General features: G+C 38.8%; 1 protein-coding gene and 1 pseudogene across 2 annotated transcripts; both read right to left on the bottom strand.

Moving 5' to 3' along the window:
• The window catches only part of LOC120314567, a 41,321-nt pseudogene extending 27,078 nt beyond the window's left edge, over window positions 1–14,243 (bottom strand).
• On the bottom strand, window positions 13,057–24,070 carry CHMP2A (charged multivesicular body protein 2A). 2 transcript variants are annotated; one of them, XM_039357818.1, is made up of 7 exons: window positions 23,931–24,045; window positions 23,216–23,255; window positions 20,676–20,872; window positions 20,404–20,583; window positions 17,905–18,035; window positions 17,597–17,658; window positions 13,057–15,840 (listed from the first exon to the last, which is right to left on the bottom strand). In XM_039357818.1, the coding sequence occupies exons 3-7, from the start codon at window positions 20,841–20,843 to the stop codon at window positions 15,719–15,721; spliced, it is 663 nt and encodes a 220-aa protein (XP_039213752.1). In that variant the 5' UTR covers window positions 20,844–20,872; window positions 23,216–23,255; window positions 23,931–24,045; the 3' UTR covers window positions 13,057–15,718. The 2 variants fall into 2 exon arrangements, with proteins under 2 accessions (XP_039213752.1, XP_039213753.1); XM_039357819.1 differs by lacking the exon at window positions 23,216–23,255 and having other exon boundaries at window positions 23,931–24,070.
• Between the last annotated feature and the right edge of the window lie 2,754 nt (window positions 24,071–26,824).

The following is a 26,824-nucleotide window of genomic DNA, read 5'->3' as shown; positions in this document are numbered from 1 at the left end:
CGTCTTATACGCCGGAAATACTGGTAGTTTCCGGCATATAAGACGACGTTCTAGGAATGCGGCCCGGCTATAAAGACGGGGGTCGTCTTATACGCCGGCATTTACGGTACTTATTTTATTAGATAGATGATGGTGGTGTAAGTTTGAAAAATAAATAAACATGTGACCAGTCCTCTTTTATAAATATACAGTTATTTACAGCACTATCATTATATATAACAATTTATTAACAGGATTGCACGGATGTCAAACTCGCGATGTCATGTGACATGTCGCGGTGTAGTGTAACTTTTTACCCATTGCCAGCAATGGGGTGGGCGTGGTTTTGGCATGATGCATATGATCTGCAGGCTGTCAGTTTGACACCCCTGGATCCAATAAGGTTTCACACCAGGAAGCTTATAGTCAAGACAAGAGAAGTCATAAAAATAAAAGGAGGAAATCTGACTTGTACAAACTGATTCAGACTCCATTCAACTAGCTGCATTTCAGGCAAAAAACAAAACAAAACCACAGATGAAAAAAAATAAGCAAATGCAGTCATATGCAATATGCAAGGTTTGCCCTTAATGCTCAAGATAAGCCAAGATGCATTAAGGACTCTTTCCTTCTTGTTTGCTAAGTGACCTGGATAAATTTGTATGGCGCATTTCATTCTTAGCACAACATCTTGCTTTGTTTTATAACTTCAGGAACAATCTCTCCTCTTCATAAATTCCCACTTTCACTGAGCCCCACTTTTGCTTTTGGTGACATCACAATGATTTCATAATCTCCTATTTATTTCCATCTACCAAACTAATCCTAGCGCTCCTAAGAAGAGGATTTTGTACTGGATCTGCCAGACATAAGGTCTTTATCATTTCCTTTTTATTTTTCCCTATGATAGACATATTTTTCACCCAGTGAAAAATAATAGGGACAATGCAAAGGCTTATTTTACATAGAAACACAATTAAAACAAAAATTATAAATAAGCAGACTTAAAAAAAATAAAATCATATTTTGGATTTCAACTTGTACATCTCTATATATTCAAACCACTCTTATAACTGAAGCCTGCAATGTGTCATCCGAGTTTCTTTCTCCCCCAAAGCAAAAATGCAAGCCATTGTTTGATGATGATACAAATAGACATTGTTATTCAGCAACTATTATTTATTTAATGTATTTCCAAGCCACCCTAATCAACCCTAGTGAATATACAACTTAGCTAGTACACATAGCTAAAACCATAATATAAAGTTCAAACTGATAAAAATAAAAAAATATTTAAGAAATACCAGAGTTCAAATGATTGTTGTATTATAATAGTTTTAATTTGTCTTCTAAATATAGGGAAAAGGGAAATTATTCTCACTTTTGGGGGTAAAGTAGAGCAAAAAATGGGGACCACCTCTGAAAAAGCCTATCATCTGATTGTTACCCCATGGAGCTGGTAGACAAGAGTGCTGTGGACAGACCCTCTCTAGGGATTTGAATCAGCAAAGCAGCAAAAACTGTTGCCTCATATAACTCAGTGCAATGCCATGAAGGGCTTTAGAAGTGATGATTTGCACATAGTTGGATTATTTGACCAGGGATAAAATGAGAGATGTTATTATTATGGGTGGCTCTTTTGGAATTTGTTGATATTGTAATTAGAAAATATGGCATACTAAATTAGTTTTTTACCCTTAGTTATATTTTATAATCTAAACTTGATAATATTTGTCTTTTTTAATTCAAAGTAAGGAAGTTTAACAAACATTTGTCTATAAAGGAGATGTTATTTCTCCTTGTTATATTTTAACCTATTGTTTCCATTAGGGTAATGGGATTCATTTGTATATATGAATTGTGGATTTGTTTATAGTTTACAGCTAAGATGTAGAACAGAATATGTTGCATTTAGAATGGCTTTTTTAAAGGGAACTGCTAGCATTTGAGTACTGGGGTTTTTCACATGTAAAGAGGAATGGTCTCTTTATGTTACATTAAACTGGGTTTTTTATTTTGTTTACATTAAGATACTGGGAGTATTTTATCCTTCTTAAATGGGATTGTATTATAGCTAAGACCTGAGATGTGGAATGTTGACTTTATATTAATTAAGCTTAATATTTTAGAGTTCTGTCTTGCTGCTAAGCAGATTGGAGATGAGGTTACTTAATTTATTTACCTATTGTTAAAAGATGGGTTTTTGGATGAAATGTTAAGTAAGATTACATGAAGAGATATGGAATTGTTTACATGTCATAATCAGGGTAGGAAGCTGCTTTGGGGGTTGCTTTCTTGAACCCTGTTTCATTTCTTTTAGCATCTACTTTTTATTGCTTTTTTAAAAAAACTTTTAATAAAATTATGTAAAAAAAAAGTGATGATTAGCACTCTGAGCTGGACCCAAAAATCAGCCAGAAGTCAATTCAGCAATTTCAAGATAGGTATAATTATGCGCCAATGCAGCCATCCCATCAAGAATTGGGCCATTACATTTTGAAACACCTCTAATGGCATCACTGCTCTGTCTCCTTCACTCTAACAATCACTCCTCATCTTACAATATCAGACCTAAGATAACACCAATGACAGGTCTTCCTTGGGAGGCCTCCCTCACTGCCATTGAAGCTCCAGAGAATGGAAGAAGAGGAGAAGGACTTCCCTGGCTGTTGTGTTTCCTGTTCCACCTTCTTGTTTAAGGCAGTTACATCATGTTACCACAGCCAACACTTGACACACACTAATCAGTACCTACTGTGTTACTCCAATTGAGACCTTGGGACAAAATTGAGCTAACATCTTCATCTTTGTTTCTACTTGAGATGAGTCATAAAGAACTTTATCCTAGGTTCAGTACTTTATCTGACCTTCACCCAAGGTTTACTTTGAAGTCAACTCACTTATCTTGTCTCCCGCCAGAGTTTAATGATCATAGCAGCTGCAAAATAGATCTTTGGCAGCCATCCTCTTTTTCTTTGTTTTTCCCCCCTGATGTGTTTATGGGGCATGGATTTCAATTTTTAAGGTATAAATATGAAAAACATAAAAAGGGCTGAGCTGCTATCCAAAACATCCACTCCCTATTGGATGATTTGATAAGTAACTTATTCATGGTTCACATCATGTGTATTGCTGAGCATGTAGTGCAAGCATATTCTACATATCAGCCCCACTAGATAGGACAGATCAGGAAATGAACTCCACATGAAAACCAAAACTACTTTTACTGAGATTGGCTATATATACAAGAACCTTGCAAATTTGATTGTTCCTTATTATAGTCCACTAAAATCAGGGAGGTGTCTGCATGAGCCATTTCCAAATATTATCTCTAGATTTCATCATCATCATTATATAAGCTTGTATATTGTCCAACTCTCATCAGTTCCAGATATTAAAAATGTTTAAGCCTTTTTTACTTAGGTAGTGGTTTCTGTCTATTCATCCTTCCAACTTGTCCTTCCAATTCTCTACCCTGTTCCTTACCTCCAACTTCTAAATTCACACCCTTCAAAGATGCTCAGAGGGAAACATTCTAGCCAGCATCCCAACTGATCTGGAGAGCATCAAGTTTATGGACAAGCTTAAAGAATTTAAGATGTTCAGTTGTGAAAAAAAAGAAGAAGATTGAGGAAAGACCTGATATTAGTATGCAAGTATATCAAAATATTCTGCCTGGGGAATTCTGGGAGTTGAAATTTACACATCTTAAAAGTTGCCAAAGTCAAGAAACACTGAACTAGATGATACTTGTGATCTATGACGGCTCAGTTCTATAATAGTTATGTATTTTTGTTCATTAATATTTACAATTTACATTACATTTATAGCTGTTCCAACAGATCAATTCTTGGACAAGAAAGACTGAGATGTAAATCCCTGTAAATGAATCAAATCAATGAATTAAGTATTGTCTTGCTTGTACAACATTTCTCAACAAGTTACTTGGCTGTTCTGATTTGCATCACAGGAATAATGCAGATCAACAGAAACACTCTGAGACCTACCATCTGCTAGATCTGAAAGAAGCAGAGAAGGGAACATTATTTTTTGCTAATGAAGCTGCAGGCAGTTTAAATCAGCAGTGGACAATCAATTACATAACTGAGAGAGCTAAGGACACTGGCTAATGAAAGGTCACAACAAGGAATATGAGCTGCAGGGCCCAAAATTAGCCTAGTACTGGAATATGTTGTTAGAGAAGTGATGGACTCTGCTGTATCTGAGCCTGCTCCTAGGACCTTTTTAAGATCCTCGGAAGCAGAGTAGACTCAACATTCATTTGATTCCCAAAAAATCAACAGACACTTTCTTCTCATTGCTTCCTATGTCTGGGTATTTTTTTCTTGATGATGATGGTGGTGGTGGTGGTGATAATACAACATAACCAGAGCATATAGGAAAATCCAAAATATTGATATATCTCCAATAGAAAAGAATACATGTAGCTCAGAACTGAACTGTGGAGTCCTTGATGCTTTCTGAGCTTGGTATGCTTGCAGATGTGTCATTACGCAACTAGGTAACATCATCAGAGGAATGAATGTAGGGTTTGCTCCCTGGTTTATACCGTATATAGTAAATTGCCCTACCAGTTTGTAAACAAGGAGCAAACCCCACTCTTATTCACACTGATGATGTTACCTAGGTGGGTAATGAAACAACTAAGCTCAAATAGCACCAAGGACTCCACACTGATATATACAGTATATTTTAAATGGTTTGCTATATTATCGTGAACAAAAGGTAAGAATCTATTAGATTTTTTTTTAATGGTGAATCATACTATGAGTGAAGTTATGTCAGGTCAGGTCTGGAGTAATCGATCACTCATTCTCCTTCCCCAGATGTTGTGGATTTTCCAAAAGACAATCTCTTAGAATGATTTAGATATAGGATAGGTAATTTCTGGCCCTGCGGATGTTGAACTCTGACTGCCAGCTTTCACCATTGATGGCAGTTCAATCAATCATTTGAAACTTTGGAATCTCAGTTTAGCAATTTCTGTAGGACCATAGGCTTGTGCACTACATATCATCTTGGTAATACATACTGTACTCTGAAAAACATTAATTTTTGAAAAAAATCTGGAAATCATGGAATCTAGAAATCTCTGGACACATAAAATGCATAGTCTGTGTCCAACAAGAAATGAGACTTGGAAAACAATCCTCAGGTTTCTAAACCATTTTACTTATTCTAATTTATGCTTATTGATCTACGGGCCACATTTCATTACATGCTTGAAGAATTCTGTATGTTTGATCTTCAAATTATGTATTAACTAGCTTTTTACTTTGAAAAAAAAGGAAATAATACCTAAAGGGTTCTTTTAGCTCTATAGCTGAGATTGAAAGAATATTTGTACCATCTGCATATAGCAAGGAAAGGCATCACTGGGCAGTAGAAGCTAGGATCAGAAACTTCTTGTTTCATAGGTTGATACGGACATTAAATGAAAGAGGCCTAACATACAATCACAGTTTACCCCTTAATTTGAAAAAACTGGACATGTTAAATTCTGAGGAATACAATAAACCCTCATGTTTTTTGAATGGCTTCTATACAGGGTTTGAGTGTTTTCCCTCTCAAATTGTAGGAAACCCCACAGTGCATCTTGGGACAAGATCCTTGTTTTGCAAAGATTAGCCAAGGGTGCAAAGTAGTCTGGACAGCAGCATAAAGGAAAGAGGAACAGGGTGCAGTTTGCAACATCTTCCAATAGGAAATACAGCGGTTAACATGGATGTTTGAGCATGACTTCAATTCGGCTTGTTTGCAGCACAGTTCTGATAGGTCAGTTGTCACAAGGCTTCCAAGGAAATGATGGGAAGTGACAGGAAGCCAGCAGCTCCTCCTTCTACATGGCCCCTACACAGCCAGTCTAATCCATTGCCAGCAGCGTGTTCCTGACCCACATTTGGGCTCTCCTGCTGCGTTGCCCTGGTAACTGGCTCAATTTAAAGCAACAAGCATGCGCTGAAAGCTTGTGAGAACCCTCTGTGGATTGTTTTATGGTTGAACTGATGAAGCTTCCAGTCCAACTAATTTGATATGTTAGCATGGTTGCTGTACATTGCACAGAGCATCTGCTTTTAGAAATGAGAATCCCCATTCATATGGGGTGAATATCCCTTTGAATCTTTCAGTCCAAATCTTTTCTTTTCCTTCTTCTTGCATTTTGGTGTTTGCTAGTTCAGGCTTTTCCTGTAATGCTTTCAAGACAGGACCCTGTGATTCTGCTGCAAAACTGACTCTGAAGGACTACCATAAAAACTTCAAACCATCTGTTCTCCCTAGGTATATAAAGAGCATAAGGCAATTTTCCCAATCCTGAACTACAACTTTGGGAGCTCAGCTAATGGGAGAAATCTGGAGAAGGCCACCATGTAACAAATAACCAAGTTGACAAAGACTTCCCTAGGAGAAACCAGATATTGGATCCAGCTGGCACGTGTCATGGCAATCTTCTTCATTTACTGAGACTTGCAAAGAGGAAATTGGGAGGCAGACAATCATTTCCTGGACTGATAACTTTGCAGAAAGGGAGCAAGGGAAGTGTTGATTTAGTACTGGTTTTATTCGGATAAAAACAGAATGGACAGCTGCCCTGCAATAATTGAGAAAATCAGTTTGGAATAGTGGTTAAGACAGGGGTCCCCAACTCCCGGTCCATGGACCAGTACCGGTCCATGGCATCCCACCAACTGGTCTGCACAAATAAGCAAAGCCCCATCCACAAGATGCAGGCAGCACACAAAACCACGCCCCCTCTGGTCCACAGAAAAACCTCTCTCCGCAGAATCAGTCCCTGGTGCCCAAAAGGCTGGGGACCTCTGGGTTAAGACACTGGCTGAGAAAGTGCAAGACTATAAGTTCTATAAAAACTTATTATTATATACACAACCATGTGAAATCACAACTGCCACTTCTTTAACTTGTGTCATGTTTCAGACATACAGTGTTCTTCCCAAGAACCTAGGATGTTGTAACATATCAGCGTTGTAAATGTGAATCAAGAGAGTAACCTTTTGTAATTGAAGATAAAAATGTTGTCAATGCCTAGATTTTCTAAATGAAGTGCCATGTTTTTTGATATGGCACCAATAACCACTAAGACCACTACAGCCAGTGTATACTATAATCTTTCAATTTGATTTTCAGATCTTAATACTTTGTTATCTTCTCCAATTCTTTGTCATTATCATTATTATAGTCCTCAGCAATAACCATTTCTCTGCCAGAGCCTCCTGTATAAAACATATGTCAGGTTGAGCCATAAATATTTCAATCTGGCTAGCCATACTTCAAAGTTCTTGAGCATTGTTTGCAGGGTTTTATATAAAATAGGTGCAACTTTAAACAAATAGGAAATATGAAAGAGGATTGTCCTAAATATTTCCTTGTTACCATATGGTGATCTATAACATGTCAAGTCATCTTATTAACAGAAAACATTTCAAGCTGCCAATCAGGAATGAGCTACACACTAACTCAGGATTCAAAGCTTTTTCAGTGGGCCTATCTGGAATTTGGAAATAATGCATGTTTGCTTTTTTATTTATCTGAAATGCTATAGTTTCCTGCTTGAGCAGGGGGTTGGACTAGAAAACATCCAAGGTCCCTTCCAACTGTTATTCTGCTTTCTGTTATTTATTCATATATTTATTAACATTCTACAGTGCCCAACTCCAGTGACTCTGGGGTGGAGGGGTGTTCAGGAAGTAAAAATATATGACAATAAAATAAGAAAGACAAAGGAGCAAAAAGATGGCAAAAACATACACATTACTAAGATTGGTTTGTTAGGACCTGGATAAGGAGAAACCAGCTCAGAGTCAACCCATGCAAGACAGAATGGCTACTTATTCAGAACCTTCTAATTCTGGGGCTGTATGCTTGACTCCCCACAGGGTGATATTTCCCCATGGAAACCAGACTTGCAGTTTGAGAGTCTCATGGCTCTTGCAGGAAAAGCAGGTGAAGACACAGCCAGGAAGAACTTTCTCAACTTGGACTGATGGTGGCCTTAACTTAAAAAATGAAAAGATGTTCGCTCATACCTTTTTCATCTCTTGTATGGATTACTCTAATTTGCTTTTCCTGAAGTATCTTTGAAGACGACGCAGAAACATTGAACTGCCTTAAAATACAGCATCCAGTGTGATTATGGGATGACCTTGTAACAAGAATGACCTTGTAGCAGCTTCATTACAAGAACTGCATTAGCTACTATTTTGTTTTCAAATGCAAGTCAAAGCACTATGTAGAAAGTCCTAAATGGCTCAGGACCTGTGAGAACTTTTATTTCAGACAAATTCTGCCTATCCAACTTGAGAAAACAGGGAATGCCTGTTGAAGGTCTCCAGAAAAAATGGCCAGAGAACGCTCAGAAACAGGCATTACCTGTAGTTCTTCTCCTCTGAATAGCTTCTACAAATCAAGGATGATGTCTTCTTTGCAGCCTGTCAGTAGTTTGTGAAGACCTGCTATTCTGGAAGCTATTGGGATCAACAGTTGACTGACCAGATTACCACCTGAACCTGATATATGGGCTGAGAGAGTAATTGGCCCAAAGTCACTCAATCAACTTTCATGCCTAAGGCGGGACTAAAACTCAGAGTCTCCTACTTTCTAATCTGGAGCCTTAACCATTAGACCAGAGGTAGGCAACCTTGGTTCTTTTATGACTTATGGACTTCAACTCCCAGAATTCCTGAAAATTCTGGGAGTTGAAGTCCACGAGTCATAAAAGAGCCAAGGTTGCCTACCCCTGCACTAGACCAAACTGGCTTTCAGATATGTAGAATAAATGGTAGCATAATATATTGCAATGTCATTCCAGATTATTTCATTGTTATGCATTATATTGTTTGCATATTTATTTGTTTGTTTGTTTGTTTCTACATACACTTATACATCTGCCCAATTCACACAAGGTAACCCTGGATGACATTATTAAAATCTTGAAATAGCCTTTCCTGTGACTTGTAGTCTTTTTTAAGATTGAAGCAGCTTTATACAATACGTAAATAAAAAATAAGTTTAATCCTAGGCAAATAGACATCTTTATTAATCCTATTGCCTGGGTTCAAGAGATTCACAAACTAAATTTTTAGTCTTACCATGTTGTGTGAATTAAACCAGAGGCCCCCAACCTTTTGAGCACCAGGGATTGGTTCCGTGGAGAGAGTTTTTTCCGCAGACCGGCGGGTACATGGTTTTGTGTGCTGCCTGCATCCCATAGATGGGGCTTTTCTTGTTTGTGAGGCCCAGTTGCTGGCATGCTGCGACCCGGTACTGGTCCATGGACCAGGGTTTGGGGACTCCTGAATTAGACTATGTACAGTGCTAGTGATGGGAAACAGTTAGGTTGTAAATTGGAAATATGTGTTGGATGAGTAATCCCATTCTCAGAACCTGGATGTCTTCCTGGTATTTATTATCCCAACTAATATAGAGGTTCTGAGTAATAGTTTTGGAGTATAAAACAATATTCAAGCTGACTAGATCATCTTGTGTAAGGTGCTAAATCAGAATGAGATCTTGGGTTTGGTATTACAGTTATGTCATGCAAGTCCAACCATTCTGTTTTATTAAGTATTGTTTATGCCTGAATCCAGCCAAAAGTGATTTATTCAACAAATTAAGATTGACAATATACAAGCCCAGCCTAGCCCGTGTGAACTTCATTGGCTTTGTCTGCTTCTCTTCAGCCATTTGTCCATTCACACCATAAATTACCTACTTCGTTATGATGGTCATGTGGGAAAAGGCAGCCCAATACCTGCAGGACATTGGGAGCAAGACATCTGAATTATCTCCACATTGTTTAAAAATGGCAGTGAATGGAATAACATTCTAGATTCCAACTGCAACTCTGAGGCTTTTTTATTTGAGATGCATCCAACCATTGCTAAGTTAGGAAAACGGCAGGCATGAGGAATGAGAAGCCCAGGGAGAGGCAGAGAAAATAGCAGGGCTCAGATGGACTGGAATCAAGCCTGAGGCACTTTTGTAGAGCCAGAAAGGAAGAATGTAGTCAGTCCCAAAAGCAACACAAGAGTTTTGCTGCACAATACAGAATGTGGCTCAGTGCCTCCATCATCACAAATAACCTCGTGTGCAGACAGAAGATGGCTATTTGTTATGGCCCACCCACCGTCCTTTTTTTGTTGTTGTTGTTTTCAGAATATAAAACTCCTCTACTCCAATAATTTAAACCAGGCTAAGAAGCTGATACTGCACAAGCATTTTGAAAACAAAAGTTTGCAATACCATGAGACTCAAAGTCCAAAATATTTAAAAAGCAAAAAATTGCCTAATCCTCTTTCGAGTTATTTTTTTTTCTTTCCCCTCCCCCCTCTGATTTTTTTTCCTATCTAAGTAATATAGGATTTATTTTTCAACATTTCATCTATTATATAATAGGTCTTTTCCTCAAAATTAAACTTTTTATATAATATATAGTTTATACATAATATCATGTATAGATAATTTAAAAACTTTTATCTCGTCATACTGTTTTCAAATTATGTTTTAAAAATTCATTTAAAAAAAATTAGGTTGCCTGCCCCTAAATGTGGGTCTGAATTTTCTCAGTGTCCACTGAATAATATTACTATTGGAAAGTAAAGGATGAAAATCAAAGTGGAAGAGAACATTAGTACATAAGGACACAGCTGGCTGGAACCCTGAACTAGAATGTTCAACCCTCACAATTTCTTGTTGCAACTCCCACTTGTAGCCTTCCCACGTCCTCAAAAATTAAAACAGTTCTGGAAAAAAGTAAGCTTAAATGGTGCTTAGGAAAAAAAAAACAGGTCAGAGGGATCAAGTTCAAAAGTAGGTAAATAAAATTGTGCCCTGATGAATTGAGACTGTGTAAAACTAAGAAAACATGGTTATTTGAAGTAGATGAAAGAAAGTGAAATCACTTCAACTAATCCTGTTAATCATCTACCTCTAAAATATTCAAGTTGTACAAGGGCAGGGAATGAATGCTGCGGTCTTTTGTTTCTGCTCTTTTACACACAGAAACCAGTAGCTGAAGTTTTTCCTGGCATGGAGACATTACCTATGTTCATATTTAACCATAGCTTACTCCATTTACTGAAATTTCTGATCCATGAAGCAACCAGCAAACACTCTTGGTCTGAGTTCTCACAGCTGATAGACTAACATGATGTTCACTGTTCTATATTAGCTAAATAGTCTTTGACTTGAGACTGATTGCTTGGTGACCATTTGAAGTTATAATGGACCCACCAAAAGCTATTTATGACCTGATAGCTGCAAGTGCACACACGTGCATGTGCACAAACAGGGTCCCAGGATTGCATTTGGGGCACTTGATAATTCAGTCACCTTCATGGCTGTTTGCAATGTTCCATGATCACACAACTGAATATTTTGGTTTTTTTGCTGATTTTTGGCATGTACTTCATTTCCAGTAAAAAACACCCCATTGGGTAAAACTGATTCACTTAACATCCATAAAATTTGCTTAATGACTGCATTCATTTAGCAGCGAACAATATCATATAATATAATAGGATCCGGATACATGGTGACCCACATGACCACAGAAACTTTGAGTCATAATTCCAGGCTCAATTACAATTGTTATGTTGAGGACTATCTCTAAGATCATCCAATCAATAGGCACCTTTGCTCTTTACAGCAATGGATAGGAAAACATAGGATCCTCCAGGACAGCCTTCATATCCTAGACATCTTCTAGATCAGTGTTTTTAAACCTGGCAACTTTTAAGATGGACGTCAATTCCCAGAATGTGATTTAAATAATGAAAATTGGCATTTGACTTGGCCTCATCTTTTTTTATAATTTTAAAAAAAAATGTGTCTCTTTGTATCTCCAGCTTGCTGCCAAAGTACAACCTGCAACAAATACGAAAATTACGTTCCCTAATGTAGAACCACATACGATCTGGTATTGCGCAATCAGTTTCAGTTCTGGTATTGCGCAATCAGTTTCAGTCCCATTTCACCGAAGAAATTCCACGGGTTCTAAAGGCTTTTCACTTCTTCTAAATGGACTGGACCTCTGAACCAGTCCAAAAGCTTCAAGTTGTAAATAAAATGATATACATTCCTCTCTCCTGAAATGGACATAATTACCAACCTAAAAACCAAAATATAACCCAGCCTCTCCTGCTGTTTCAGTTCAAATGTGATTCTTCGCACTACAGGACAGAACTACTCACCCATATGGGTTACTGATGAATGTGAAAAGCGATGAAACAGTGGACTGGTGCATTTATTTTTTAAAAAACCAAAACCAAAGGTTTAGCAGAAAGATAAGTACTTCAGGAAAGGAAGAAAAATATTTTTTTTAAAAAATGTTAAGTTTCAAACTGAAGACATTCTATATATAAATCAAGAACTATAATCCTTATGTCATTGAGCAAGACCTGCAACAGAAGCAAAACAGATCTTGGGAAAATACAATAAAAATTTCATTATTTTAAAGTGGGCACTTGTGCTTGCCTTGGCGTAAGACAGGAGTAGGCAATCTTGGCTCTTTTATGACTCGTGGACTTCAACTCCCAGAATTCCGGGAGTTGAAGTCTACGAGTCATAAAAGAGCCAAGGTTGCCTAGGGAAGCTACCAAGTCACTACCCCCACTATGCGTGTGGTAGGAGAGTTGCAGGGAGAGCTTCAAGATCTCCAGGTTTCTGAGCTGTTGTTCAGTTGTAAGAGAAACTAGCAATACTCTCATTTCTTCACCACTTCTTTACCTTTGCAGTGTTAAAGAAAAGGGAAAAGAGGCATGCAAGGAGCTGCTGGAGACATATTATTCCTGCTTGCGGGCACTGGGCATAGATCACCCGGATTTAAAAAACAATCCCTAGGTGAGTGTCCCTGTATTGCTTAGACTGCAGGGGTAAAAGGATTGGTGGCAGTGTTCAGTGGGAACATGGCAAATTGCAATAGAGATTGACTGGTTTATGGGGAACTCAGTCAGAAAAAGGGAGTGTGCAGCAATTATGTTACGTTGGAGGAAAGAATTTCACTCTTTTCATTTTATTTAAAGGACAAAAGGCATGTAGAAGTGTAGCAGTTACTACAACAAAACTTTATTCCTTGACTTCATTTTTTAAATGCAGGCTTCCATGATATCAGGGTGCTTAACAGGGAAAACAATTTATAGAATGGGGATGAATACCAGGAATGTGGGATGAATGACAATCCCATCTTATCCCATTTCTGTTAGAAAGGAATTTCTGAAGATAAACAGTATTGCCACTAGTGGGGAGGTCTGAACACAGGAATCTTGCTTGACTCCACACATACTTTCTACACAGGAAAATAAAAAGACAGGCAAAAGCTTCAAGTAGATTTTTGCAAGACAGTGTATATTAAAGACATATGTCTCCTGCAAGAGAAAACATTAGCAACCCTTAATCCAAACTCAGATACTGACACAGAAGCCCCCCAAAACTACAGGAGGAAATAGTTTTCCTAAATAATTTGGCTGTCAAATACAGTTGCTGTATCTACATGTACTATGTGATGGCCCAATTTGGACAACACTGAAATCAATGGTTGGGTTCCCACCATATACTGATTGCGCTGATATACTGATTACAAGCCAACAAACTCCATATTATCCTAGTTTGTGGTAATGAATCCAAATGTTTGCTAGCAGCTGTCCCCCTACCTCTTTGCCAAGAAAGGTATGGCTTAGCCTAAGAAGCATTACATCCCACAGCAGTGGAAGACATACCTATACTTCTCTATTTATTTTCTCCTTTATTATTTTTACAGCCTCCAAATCACTGGGACACCCCAGCCAGCTATGTTTCCTTTCCCATAGGGACTCCGGAGTGCTCAACCAACAGAAAGCTCAGCACTGATGCAATATTCTCAGCAGGCGCTGCAACAGGAGTTCCCAACTTCAATAAAGCCCCTGCATTTTATTCTGACTGGACATGTTAAATTATTGAGTCATTGTTCTTTATTCAGTTGGAAGTCTTCTGATTTTCCATTAATGGCATAATGTTCCCAGATTTTGGGACCCTCATCTTTGCCATATTTGCTTTGTGCAGCAGCACTTAAGGAAAAATAAACCTGCGGAAGAGCTTTACATCAAACAACCTACCGGACCCATCCCATGATCGGGCATCTTTCAGTACCACCACTTCCACCATCCCTGGGACACCCTGGATACTGTGCTTCCAAACAATTCAGATCTCAGATGATATTCCACCTTGGATCCTGGGAATCAGAAGCACCCCTCCTCCAAAAATAATAATTAAAAATAAAGACAAGGAAAAAGAAAATCAGCCTCCTTGGATCATTTGCAGAAAGTCAATATATATCAGGTGAACAAAAACGGAAGAGATCCCAGAAATTCCTTCTTCCCGTTTTCTGTCTAGAATGAAGCTAGTTTGGGCACATAAAATAGGTTCGGCAGGCCTCACAAATTCCCTTCATCTTCTGGAGCTCTTCAACAAAGCCCCAACTCCATCTGAACAATTCCCCGGCACAACTGTGTACACCTTTCTTTTGGATTCTAGTAACGCAAAGCATTCCTGCTAGATCAGCCAAAGAGCCTCTCATCCAGCATCCTGATTCCACAGGAGGCACTCAGGTTTCCTGTAGCATGCCCACAGGCTGGACTCAAGGGAAATCTTCCTCTCTTTCAGCCTTTTTCTGTCCCTGATGTCTCCGTACAGCAACCGGGATTGCTGGATTTAACATCCAAAGTTATAGAGGACAAGTGAATTCCTTTGCAATAAAGGTCAAAACTATCACTTTATTCTGCTGAAATGAATCTCACAGCTTAATTTTGCACTATTCAAGTAGGTATTTCCTTAGTGCTCTCTGCTCCAAACCAAATTTGTAGGAGTCTTTCCTTTGCTTTAACCCACCTATCCTGCCTACAACTCACTGAGCCCGTATTTTCAAACATATGTAGAATAAAAAGACACTTACAATGGTCTTTATATACTCCCAGATGCAAAGGAAAACATCTAGAACCAAGGCAATCTACCTAAATTTCTCACATAAAACATGTCCTGCTCCAAAAGTCACCAACTGCACAAAGAGAGACCAATATGCAGTGTAGGACATTTAGGACTACTGTGGTCAGGGGCCAGTTTCATTTTGTTCCATTTCAGGTGCAACAGCAGATGCCAGAGGAACGAACTACAACCTTTATTACAAGAGACAAAGAATTGCAATGTGGAGGCCAGCCAGCCTGCCTACCTGCTTGCCCCCAGGGGTAGTGTTTTATATAAAGCTTTAATGGGAAAAGTCATAAAGTCCTTGGCCACTTTTCTATGGCCAGGATATCAGCCAAGGTACCCCGTGTTCCTCTCCTCACCTTGCCATCATCACTAAAAGAACACAGTATTGAGTAGGGAATGTCACCCACTCTTGCCCTCCCCCCAGGAAGGAAACTTCCTTTAGATCCCAAGCTATCCAGCCTCATGGAAATGGAGGCATTTTCATGATAGGGAAAAAAGAAAAAAAATTGCTGTATAATTTTGCCAAGTGATGCTGAAAGTCCTTTCAAATCAAAAGGGAATATAAAAGCACCATATAGCTTGGTTTAACCCTTCTTTCCCCCCACTTATGCCCCCACGGTCAACCTCACACAAGCTTGCGAAGCTAGGACTCCCTGCCACAGCAGAGTTGTAATCCTAACACCAGGAGTGGCTGAAGAGCCACCCAAGCTAAGGGAGGGCAAGGGAGCTGGGCACTGCTCTCCTAGTCTCGCCGTAGATTTTTTAACCGCTCCTCCAAATCAGCATCTGCGTCGGCAAGGGCTGCTGAGGCTTCAGCTTTCTTTCCTCCTGCCACGCTCAGAGAACCACCAGTGGAAGGCAAATCTGCAAGGAAGAGAGTGAAATCTGCAACAACCCAATAACACCATTTTCCCATCCATTCCCAGTTCTCTCTGCCCAAGACTGTGGCATCAGGATTACTGTATATATGGAGTTCATGCATCATACTTATCATGGTTAGGTTAACTATGGCAAAATGGGCAAAGTTTGACATATCACATTATGTCTTTAACCCTAGCATTAATCACACTTATGGATGACCTCTGGCAAGAGCAAGACGAAAATGGTGCATCTTTGCTTCCCCCTTATCTCTCAGCACCCTTTGATATTGATTATTTATTTTGGTGCTAAGGAATGGAAGCAGGGGCACGGTATTGTGCTAATTTTCCTTCCGGAGACCAGTTCCAAAAGGAATTCATGAGTGGGAAAAAGTCTAGCTTAACACTCTCCCTACTCCTGTTTTAACAATTAAACAAAGTGCTGGATGAGATAATTCAGCAGCATGGGGTAAGGTGTCATCAGTATTCTAATGATACCCAGCTTTACATCTCCATTCCTGGGCAACCAAGTGATCCTGGGGGAGGTCCTGTATCAATGTCAAGAGGGTGTAGGGATCTGAATGGGGAAGAACAGGCTTCAGCTCCTAGCAAGACTAGGATTTTAGGGCTTCCTGGATCCAATGTTTGTCCAGCTTTGGTTCTGGATGGGTGGCAGTACCTCAAACAGAACTAGTAAGAAATCAGGACATCCTTTTAGATTCATATCTCCAATTCAAGGAGCAGGTGGCAGCCTTTGTAAAAATTTATTTAATGCACCAAGTGTGCCCTTTCCTGAACCAAGAGGTTCTCTTACAGTCATGCCTTGGCTCACCTCCCAAACAGACTAAAATAAAGCTTGAAAACCTTCAAGCAGAATTGCTTCTTGTTGTTCTGAACAGATCAAGGGGCAATGCATTTTACTTATGACTTTTTGCACACATTAGAACTAAACAACAAGCTCATTTTCCTACTCTACCTGGACAAGCAGATTAATCCAAGGAAGTTAGGATGGAAAGTCCAGAACCTATAAGACAGGACTGGACTTTGCATGCATGGACCAAGACAGACCCCTATAGCACCATCATTTGAATTGGAAGAAGCGGGGGAAGACTGTCCATTTTTAAAATAAATCTCTCTCTACGTACTTTCAGTGTCTTCTTTCTACACAGATACCAACCTATTTTATTCTGGGTTTTTTGAGTAAAGTAATCAGGACCATATTTTCTACAATTAATTTCACAATTAAGAAATTACATTCATTTCAAAGGGGACCAATGCATTCAAGTGTTACCCTTTAACTTCAGTTAAAATTGCACTAATTAGGGTAAATTTCTGAAGTTGTACTATTATGGTGACTAGGGAGTTACAGTGCACAAAGTTTAAGAGCCCCAGGCTTACTGGCATCATTACCACTCACAATGTATTTTTAATCTTTGTTGAAATACCTGTTTTTAAAGATGTATTGGAACACTATTAACTGTTGAATGTTTTTCTGTTATTTTTGTTTGTCTGTATAGAGTGACCACATCCCATCTTGTTTTAAGTCTATTGGATTTTATGATAATATATTATGAGCCAGCCAACTGGATAGAAATAATGATTTTTATCCATCTGCGATTTACAAGAATTATGTGAGCTTTGGTCTCTTTCTTATTTATTTATTCAGTCATTCAATTTCTAGGGCTACTGAATCACAAAGTGGATCAAGTGTCTCTTCTCTTGCTGTACTTCTTTCTTAATTTTCATTTCATGCAAATACTTACTTGACAGCTCATCGGTCAGTGTCAGACCTAGCTCATCCAACACCTGGGAGACAACAGCATCACTGTGAATGGAAAGCAAGAAATGAAATGCACTTGTTTGCATGGCTAATCCATCACTTCCCTTAACTGAATCTCAATTCTTTCCTCAATGTCAGATTGAATTAACAGGCTTGGCTTTACTGTGCATAGATCTGGATTTCAGGGAGGGATTTGAAGGTAAAAAAGCTATCATTTGCCACCACTTAGATGCCAAACTTTCTCTTCAATATGCAACCTTTATGAGCTTTCCTGTCTCTAATGCTAATTACCTTTCCTCCTCATCCTCTTCATCTCCCATTGCATCATCAATAGCATCATTCATCATCTCTTCCTTCATTTCCATGATCTCTGACTGTTTTTCAAACTCCATCATGATCTTCTGAATCTGAGGCAACTTGAGCTAAAAGAAGGCAAGAAGTAACACTGTTATAAAATCTCAGAAAAGGAAATAAACCATCACTTGCTTTTCACCTTTTGGAAAGGAAGGGAATATTTTATTTATTTAGCAAATGTATATCATTGCCAATCACACAAAAAGTGACTGTAGGAGGCTTACAAGCAAAAAAGTTAAAACCACACCTGAAATTAATAAAAACAGACATAAATAACAAAGGTAAAACAAAACTATAAAAGACCTCCAAGAGAACAGGAGGACAATCATCATTTGGCCTCATTCACCATTGTACAGGCTCACCACAGAACCTCAGGGTTGATGAAAGAACCACCTTTTCAAAGCTTCCTGGAAGATTAATAGAGATGAGGCTAATCTCACTTCATAGGAAGTGATGTTACAAAGAGCAAAAGCTGAAGCAAAAAAGGCATGTGTCCTAGGTCCTGTCAGATGGAACTCGATAGCAGATGAGACCCAGAATATACTATTTCTGCTGGACCTGATGGGATGGACAGATGACAGATGGACAGACAATCCCTTAAATAACCTGATCCTGTGCCATGTAGGGATTTAAAGGTCAAAAACGGCACCCTGAATTGCACCCAGAAGCAGATTACACTCTGTTCCATGATCCATCCTAGATATCGACATTAACAGTCCACACAGCTGCATTAAAAACAGTCCTGGAGGTGATCAGGAATGAGCAACAGCGAGTGAAGTAACATCACTAGAGTAGCAGATTACTGTTACTAAGAGGTTGAATGTTCATTTAAAAAAAATATTAATTGACCAAGTGATAGTGAGAATAATTCTGGACAGATTGCATCCAGTCTGGAGAATCCTGCTGAAAAACAATTCAATGTAAGGTGAAAAAAGTATCTGTAAACTTGTTATGATACCTTAAGTGGCACATTTTCTGAATTAATCAATTTAAAATGTTTCTGTGCTACATTTTCTGCCTAGTCTCCATTGTCTAGTTCTTCCCATTAAGCCAGACATGTCAAACTCGCAATGTCACGTGACGTCACGCGACGTATCGGGACTGTTTTGCCATTGCCAGCAATGGGGTGGATGCGGCTTCTGCGTGACGCATCTGGCCCGCGGACGGGCATTTGACACCTCTGCATTAAGCAGTTTCAATTTCATTCCCTTTCTGAAAAACAAACAAAACAGATTTTACAGGTAATCCTCATTTAGCAACCACAACTGTAATCAACAACTCAGTGGTTACGTGAAGTGATCACTAACAAAACCACCACTGTACTTATGACCTCATTTTCAAGTTTTTTTGTTTTATAGACCTGCAAAGATCGTAAATGAGAGGACTGCAAAATTATTTCTTCATCAGTCTGCAAATGGTCACTAAAATGAGGCGGTTGCTAAACAAGGACTACATATAATATCTATTTAACAACCCACATATACTATTAAAAGAAATAGCAGTGCTCCAATATCTCAGGGATTGCCACAAAGAAGAGGGAGTCAAGCTATCCTCCAAAGCACCGGAAGGCAGGACAAGAACCAATGGATGGAAACTAATCAAGGAGAAAAGCAACCTAGAACTAAGGAGAAACTTCCTGACAGTTAGAACAGTTAACAAGTGGAACAACCTGCCTCCAGAAGCTATGAATGTTCCAACACTGGAAGTTTTTAAGAAGAGACTGGACAGCCATTTGTCCGAAATGATATAGGGTTTCCTGCCTGAGCAGGGGGTTGGACTAGAAGACCTCCAAGATCCTTTTCAACTCTGTTACTCTATTCTAATAACAAAATAGCTTTTAGAAAGCTGCCTTTTATTAAATCAAATTATTTGGATTTCTAGTTCCAGATGCCTAATCTGTCGTTGATTCTCTGGAATTTTAGGCAGATTGATTTAAAGTGGGACCTTCTGAATGCAATCAGATGCTTGATCAGTGAGTATGGTATAGATCAGTGGTGGCAAACCTATGACACGGGTGCCAGAGGCGGCACTCAGAGCCCTCTCTGTGGGCACATGCACCATCGCCCCAGTCCTAGGCCTTCAGCTGGGTTTTATAAAACCTTTTCACTTTAGGCCTCTGCCGCCGTGTGCAAAAAAAAAAAGGTTCAATCAGTCAATTTCAACTTCTCATGGGAAAAAAAAGATCTTGCAAAGTTGGAATTGATGTATTGAACTTTTTAGCCCCAGCCAGTCTGCCATTATCACCGCAGCCACGCCCACCCAATGGGCCACACCCAGCCAATGGGCCACACCCATCTGGCACTTGACGATGCGTAAGTGGGTTTTGGATTGCAGTTTGGGCACTCGGACTCTAAAAGGTTCACCATCACTGGTATAGATTCAAAAGGAGCAGTTTAAGAGAGTTTCTGCAGCTTAACTAGTATGCAGCTTACCCACCTGTCTGTTCATGGTAGCCATGGCTTTGGTGACACCTTTCATTGCCTGAGCCATGGAGTTGTTTGATTTGAGTGTCTGTATCTTAAGGGACACTGCCTGGATGTTAGCCCGCATCAGGATGAATTTCCTAACATAGCGCCTTGTTCGCACCAGATCTTTAGCCATGATTTTCACAGCATCCTGAGATGGAAGAACTAGGTTAGAAAGCAGATACACAGATTTTCTTCTGGTGACGTTCAAAAACCATATTTGTCCTTTCTTTCCAAACTCACCATCTGTCCTTGCTTAGCCATTTTCTTGATGTCAGCAATGATCTTTTTCTCCTGGGTCTCCAGTTTCTGCCGCTCACGGTCTAATTCTCGCATGGCACGGTTCAGAGCCCGCTGATTTTGCCGTAGCATCTCCTCTGGGGTCTTCCGGCGCCCAAACAGTAGATCCATCCTGACAGAAAACGAGTCAGCCTACAAGTCTTGAGAAAACGGAAGATGCGGAAACATAGGAACAAAGTATCATCGTATTAAAAACTACAAGAACATTTGGCCAATACATCAAGAAACTCTAATTTATTAAAATATATAGTCATCGACCAAAGAAACGCCCAATCAGATTACTAAAATTACAATTAGAGTTTCATGATAAATACACTACATTTCAGAATGGGAACAACCTAGAACAGAGATCTCCAACCGTTCTCGATTGGCGGAGGGAAAGGGAGAGAAAAGCATTTTACACGTACACGCATGCGCACAGACAAACAGGGCCGTGAGCAAATGTGATGCAAACGGGGCAGTGCTAGCACTCACGTGACACTAGCACTGCCCCATTTTCACCATGCAGTACCCTGTTTTCGTCACACAGCGCCCTATTTGCATAGCCGCATTGGCACTAGTGTGAGTGGGACCACATGCACACATGTGCGCATACTGGCCAGCCTATTTCGCAGCCTGTTAGCCAACATTCACTGTTCTGGGAGAAAATTCTCTCTGTGTTAGTTCTATCATTACTCAGCAAGCTTAAGCCAGGTTTTTGCTGCAGTTTTTATATAAACTTTTCTTATTGCCCTAACTATGTATCAAAAACTCAACAGAATTACAAAAAAAAAGCCTCTGTTCATTCTTCAAAACCTTGTGTTGTGTTGTATTACATTGTATGAATTATGTTAAATTGTATTTTATTATATTGCTCTACCTCAACGGTTCTCAATCTTTTCTTCACTACAATCCCCTTTAAATGCCTTTTGTGGCCATGGACCATGGCTACAGACCAGGCATGTCAAACTCGTGACGTCACGTGACATCGCACGACGTATCGTGACTTCTTCCCTATTGCCATCTAACTCAACCAGCCTTATCCAGTTATCAAATATTTTGAAATGCATTCTTATTTAGAGAACCTACACTTCTGAAGGTAGATCCCTCTGTGGCAATGAATCATTAACCCATATCAATGCCATCTCCAACACACAATCTGAATATGTGGTATACTTACTAATAGTTATGTCAAGAGAAATAAAAAAAATACGGCAGAGCAAAAACCTACTTATTTACAAGCAAAAAATAAAAATGTAACCCTTCTCTAAGAAACAAAACAACATTTGCTCTTTCAGACATCTTTTCTCAACCCAGACACCCTCCAAAGATATGAACGTGTTAGATGGGAATTCTTGGTGGTAAAGTCCTCTGATCTATATTTAGACTGGGCAAGGACCAAACTACCTATAATCTATCATATCTCTATATAAGTAATTTTTATTAGTTTTTACATAAGGGACACAGTTAATATTAAGATGAAGCTTTAGCACTAAAACTAAGCTTTATTGTCACTGCTGGATCTCATATAACCAGATCTCTTGGTTCTAACCTTTGTCACACTTTTGTACTTTTCCCAAATGGTTTCTACATGTATTAGACTCAAGCCTAAAACAGAGCTATTCTAATGAAAGGATGGAACAATACAAATGGGCTTGTATTTTTAATGACTCTCATTGAGTTCTAAAAATCAGGAGTCACAATCTTGGAAATATTTAGAACCTGCCTGTCATAAATTAGATAGCATTAGATAGGGATTAAGGGGCTCAATGGTTGAGCTAAATAATGTAAATAATGCACCTATCAAAAATATATTATATTTCCTTCTTATACAGAAATATATTTAATCTACAATTATCTATGTAAAGGTTTTGGGTTAAGAGAGATAAAACCCTCATGACAGGAAACCTCAGGTGTTCTAATATTACTGAAGTATTTCCCAGCATCAGTAGTCAATAGGAGAGCTAGAAAAAAGTCCACTTATTAATGAGAGAGTTGTTAAGCAACTTTCAGCTGGTTACATCTTTGTCATACAGAATATCCATCCGAATAAGGTGGATACAATGACAAGCAATCTTGTCATAGTATTGATAGTTACTAAAGATTGTGACCTGCCAACCATACAGTCTGGAAATCCTCAAATCTTTCAATCATCTTCAGAAACTGTCTAACAAAAAATTGTTTCCCATTTAACTCTTTTTTATTTATAAGGACGTTAAAGAAATTAAATTTGCACTATGTTAAATAACTTAAAATGAAATGATTTGAAAGGATGGTCTGCCTGATATTTATTTGGTTTAACTGATGGTACCATCATTTACACATCAATAGGATAAACATCAGCTAACCCACCATAGATAAAGCAAAGAATTAAAAAGAGAATCAAGCCAAATAAAATCAAATCAATTTCTCTTTGGACCAAAACAATTTTAAACATAAAGTCACAATGAAGCCCCCTTGGTTAAGAAACTTTTGAGTACAAAAATTCAGCTATGTTACTTTACCTTAACAGACTGTGGATTTATTTTTCAAAGGCAGTAGGTTCTGAATGAAATATAAATTTAATAATTACAACAAATTAGAGTATTGAAAAAAACATCATTCCTTACCCAAATGTTAGCATACCCATTCAATACATTATTCCAATCAAATACAAATAGAAATCTTTACAGTACTCTTCCAGAACTTGCCACCACTCCAGATGTGCTCTCCTCCCTCCATCAGTGGAGATGATATGAGTGGTAGTCCGTCACAGCTGAAGGACAGACTAGATGAGCTTACTTTATAGCAGGGCAAAAAGGGACAAACAATATAAAACGAAGAGGCTTGCTCTGTCCAAGACAAAGTCGCCTAGATCAGGGGTAGGCAACCTTGGCTCTTTTATGACTCGTGGACTTCAACTCCCAGAATTCCTAAGCCAGCCGGCTCAGGAATTCTGGGAGTTGAAGTCCACGAGTCATAAAAGAGCCAAGGTTGCCTACCCCTGGTCTAGATGATGTACCCGACGCAGGTTTGTGCTTGTAGGGCGTTGCGGGTGGGCGCTGGGAATACTAGCAAGGGGGAAAGCCCAAACACAATTCCAAATAGACATAATTTTCTTAAGTCTAACCACAAACAAAGGAGAATACGATGGAAAAGAGGGGGAAAGGCAGAAAAGGACTTCCCCCAACAATAAAAGCTTCCGAGACCTCGCTCCGACACCCCCCCAAAACTATTTACCGAGCAGCCGCCTAACTCCGTCGCTTCACCTCGATATTTCCTCTACGCTCTTCTTCCGCCTCAGCCCACTGACGTCACGGGAGTGGCATTTTGGCGTCATAGTCACGCGGGTGGAAAAACCCGAAGGCCTCCCTGATTTGCTCAGATAATAGGAGGCGGGCCGCAACCGGAAATTAGATACAGAGACAGAAGGAGGGGAAGGAAACGGTAGGAGATGAAAGTCTTGTCTGCCTGTCTTGGTACTTCCAGGAAATTTTAGGTGACAACTGTGTTAGAGATCTAACAAAAGCATAAAGAGACTCTTCCCTTCTCCCCCGCCCATGGTTTCCATTGGTGGACATTCCAAACTGTCCACCAGAGGCGAAAGTGAGCCGTGTTAAAAAAAAAAAAAGAAAACAAAACAAAACACAATAGGGTGGAGAGGAAATGCTACCTTTAATCATCATTTTTAGTCAGTAAAGTCTACTCCCCGATGGATGATGAGCTATCAAGGACAGCATTCATGCTAAAAAAGTTGTATATTAGCCAGTTTTTGGTGTAGTGATTAACACATAAGTCTAGAAACAGGGAGACCATGAGTTCTAGTTCTGATTAATCACAAACTCAGTTGGATGGCCTTGGGCCAGCCTCTCTAATCCTGCCAAGAAATCTGCAAGGACTTCTCCAGGCTGCTGCGAAGAGTCAAGACTGACTTGAAGGCATTTCCACAAAAATAATAAATCAGTCCTACTATCAATGAACCGCTTTCTGAAAGAGAATGTAGAATTCTTGGTATTTGTTCCATTGCTATTTACAATGAGCATATATATGTTCAGTAAGAGCTTGTGTAAACTGACCAGATCATAATATGTGGTACAATCCATCTGGATCCAGACTTTTGAGGGGAATGGGATTTGAAAATGCAAGCATAGCAGTGAATGTGGATATAGGAATTTAAATGAAGCTGCCACTCAGCTTTAATAGCAATGAAAATAAAATCCCAAATCAGCAAGCTTAATTTGATTTTTTAAAAAACTTAATCATCTATATCCTTTTCTGACAGGCTAATATGCAATTGTGTTGATATCTTAATATGACTAATTAGTATGACTTAATATGACTGGGCCATAAAATAGTAATTTCAGTATTATAACCTTTCTTTAAAAATTATTTTTTTTCACAATTGCCACCTTGAGAAATAGATTGGTTAAATGATTGGCTTAAAATTGAGTTTTCTATGGTTGAAGGAAAATCAAAACCCATAATTATTCTGTTTTACATGTGCCCTTGCCTATATAGGCAGTGCCATATGTGTTGAGGACTTGATTTTTTAAAAAAATAAAATAAAAATGACACCAAAAATATTTAGAAAGGTTTGAAGGTGCAGTTGTAGCAATTCATTCTTATTCTTATTTATGCTATTAGTCTTCAACTTTTGTAGTTTGGAGATTTAGCTTTTCCAAATTCAGCAGATATGGACATTTTTTCAAACTACAGTGCCAGTGCTTAGCCTTAGACCGGACTAGATCACTATTGTTAGCAAATGAACCTTCCACTTTCTTTGTATGGAAATTTTGCTGTGCAGCCTGCTGCAAATCTCTTTTTATCTGATCACCTGCAAAGTTGTTTCTGTTACTTTTGCATACTAATTGACATGTGTTGGTTTTTCTGACACATATACTTTTGCCATAATACATATGGCTGAGTCTGCAGGGTGCTTGGTCAGGATTCTTTTGATTCTATTTTGTTCTACAGATCACAGTGAGGTAAAATATGTCATTTTAATCCAGTCAGTCAAATTTCATTCCATGTGAGAGTTAACTATATAAAACTATGTTAGATATAGCACATAGCTAACCTACTTTGAGTTCAAAAAAAGGTAAGCAGGCTTAGATGTAGTTAGAACTTGAAAATGAACTCTGAAATTTTTAAAAAAGTGATAAACGCCTTTCATGGTGCTGTCAATAATATTACATGGATTAGTCCATGACATCTCATCTTTTGGGCCGGAATTTATGTTAATTATGCAAAAAGAAAATTGTTTTTCAGTCATTCCTTCACTTGGCCAGAGATCAAAGTGATTCAGTGAAACATTTTATCATTTACATTGCAGGTCTGTTCATAGCCAAAAAGTGCATCACACTGATCTTTATTTTGGGGCAAGAAGTAATTTAACCACCCCACCCCGTTTTCAGGATGTATTTTTTTAAGCTCTGTGTTTTAAGATTACATGTCTTAAAAACACTGCATTAAAAATATGCTATGTGACTGTGCAATATGGTTTAGATAGATAATATTTCTAGTTCCATCCTTGTCAGTGTCATTTTCTTTTTAAAAAAGATACTAGACTACAACTCCTCCAGTCAGCTATATTTCAGCTATATTGGCAGGTGTGCTGGAGATGGTGGGAAATTAAATGTCAACTGCATCACTCAAGTCAGGCCAGGATTATGCATAAGCATACCCATTCATAAATGTAGAGACACAGTATGTTTAAATAACAGTTGGTTCAAGCCAAGGATTCATGATGCACATAAGCAATGATCTCATTAGACAGCAAGAACAGAGGACAATGCAGTATTTTATATGACTGTTAGCACAAAATGCCCAAGAATGATGTAAGAGCTAAACAGAAGCTCCTGAAAATCTTGAAGCAAGGTGGTGATGACAGCTGACCTTTCCTATTGTCTTCTTGACTCCTAGTGTGTGCCATTAAGACACATGCCTTATACTATCACAAACTGAGGCGATAAAAATGACAAATGAAAGAGGAAAAAGGTGTGGGAGACAGAAAAGTAGCAATTTTGTTTTATTAACAGCAATTAAGCACTATCTTGAGAGCACTTTATTATGGTCATGACCTATTAGTACTGAGACACCCCAGGGCTAAATAGACAAGCATGTTTCAGTTTGTA

The sequence above is a fragment of the Crotalus tigris genome, unplaced genomic scaffold (genome assembly GCF_016545835.1).
Source record: "Crotalus tigris isolate CLP2741 ecotype Arizona unplaced genomic scaffold, ASM1654583v1 scf7180000018954.1357295, whole genome shotgun sequence".
NCBI lineage: Eukaryota > Metazoa > Chordata > Lepidosauria > Squamata > Viperidae > Crotalus > Crotalus tigris.
This window is presented reverse-complemented; position numbering and strand designations above follow the sequence as displayed.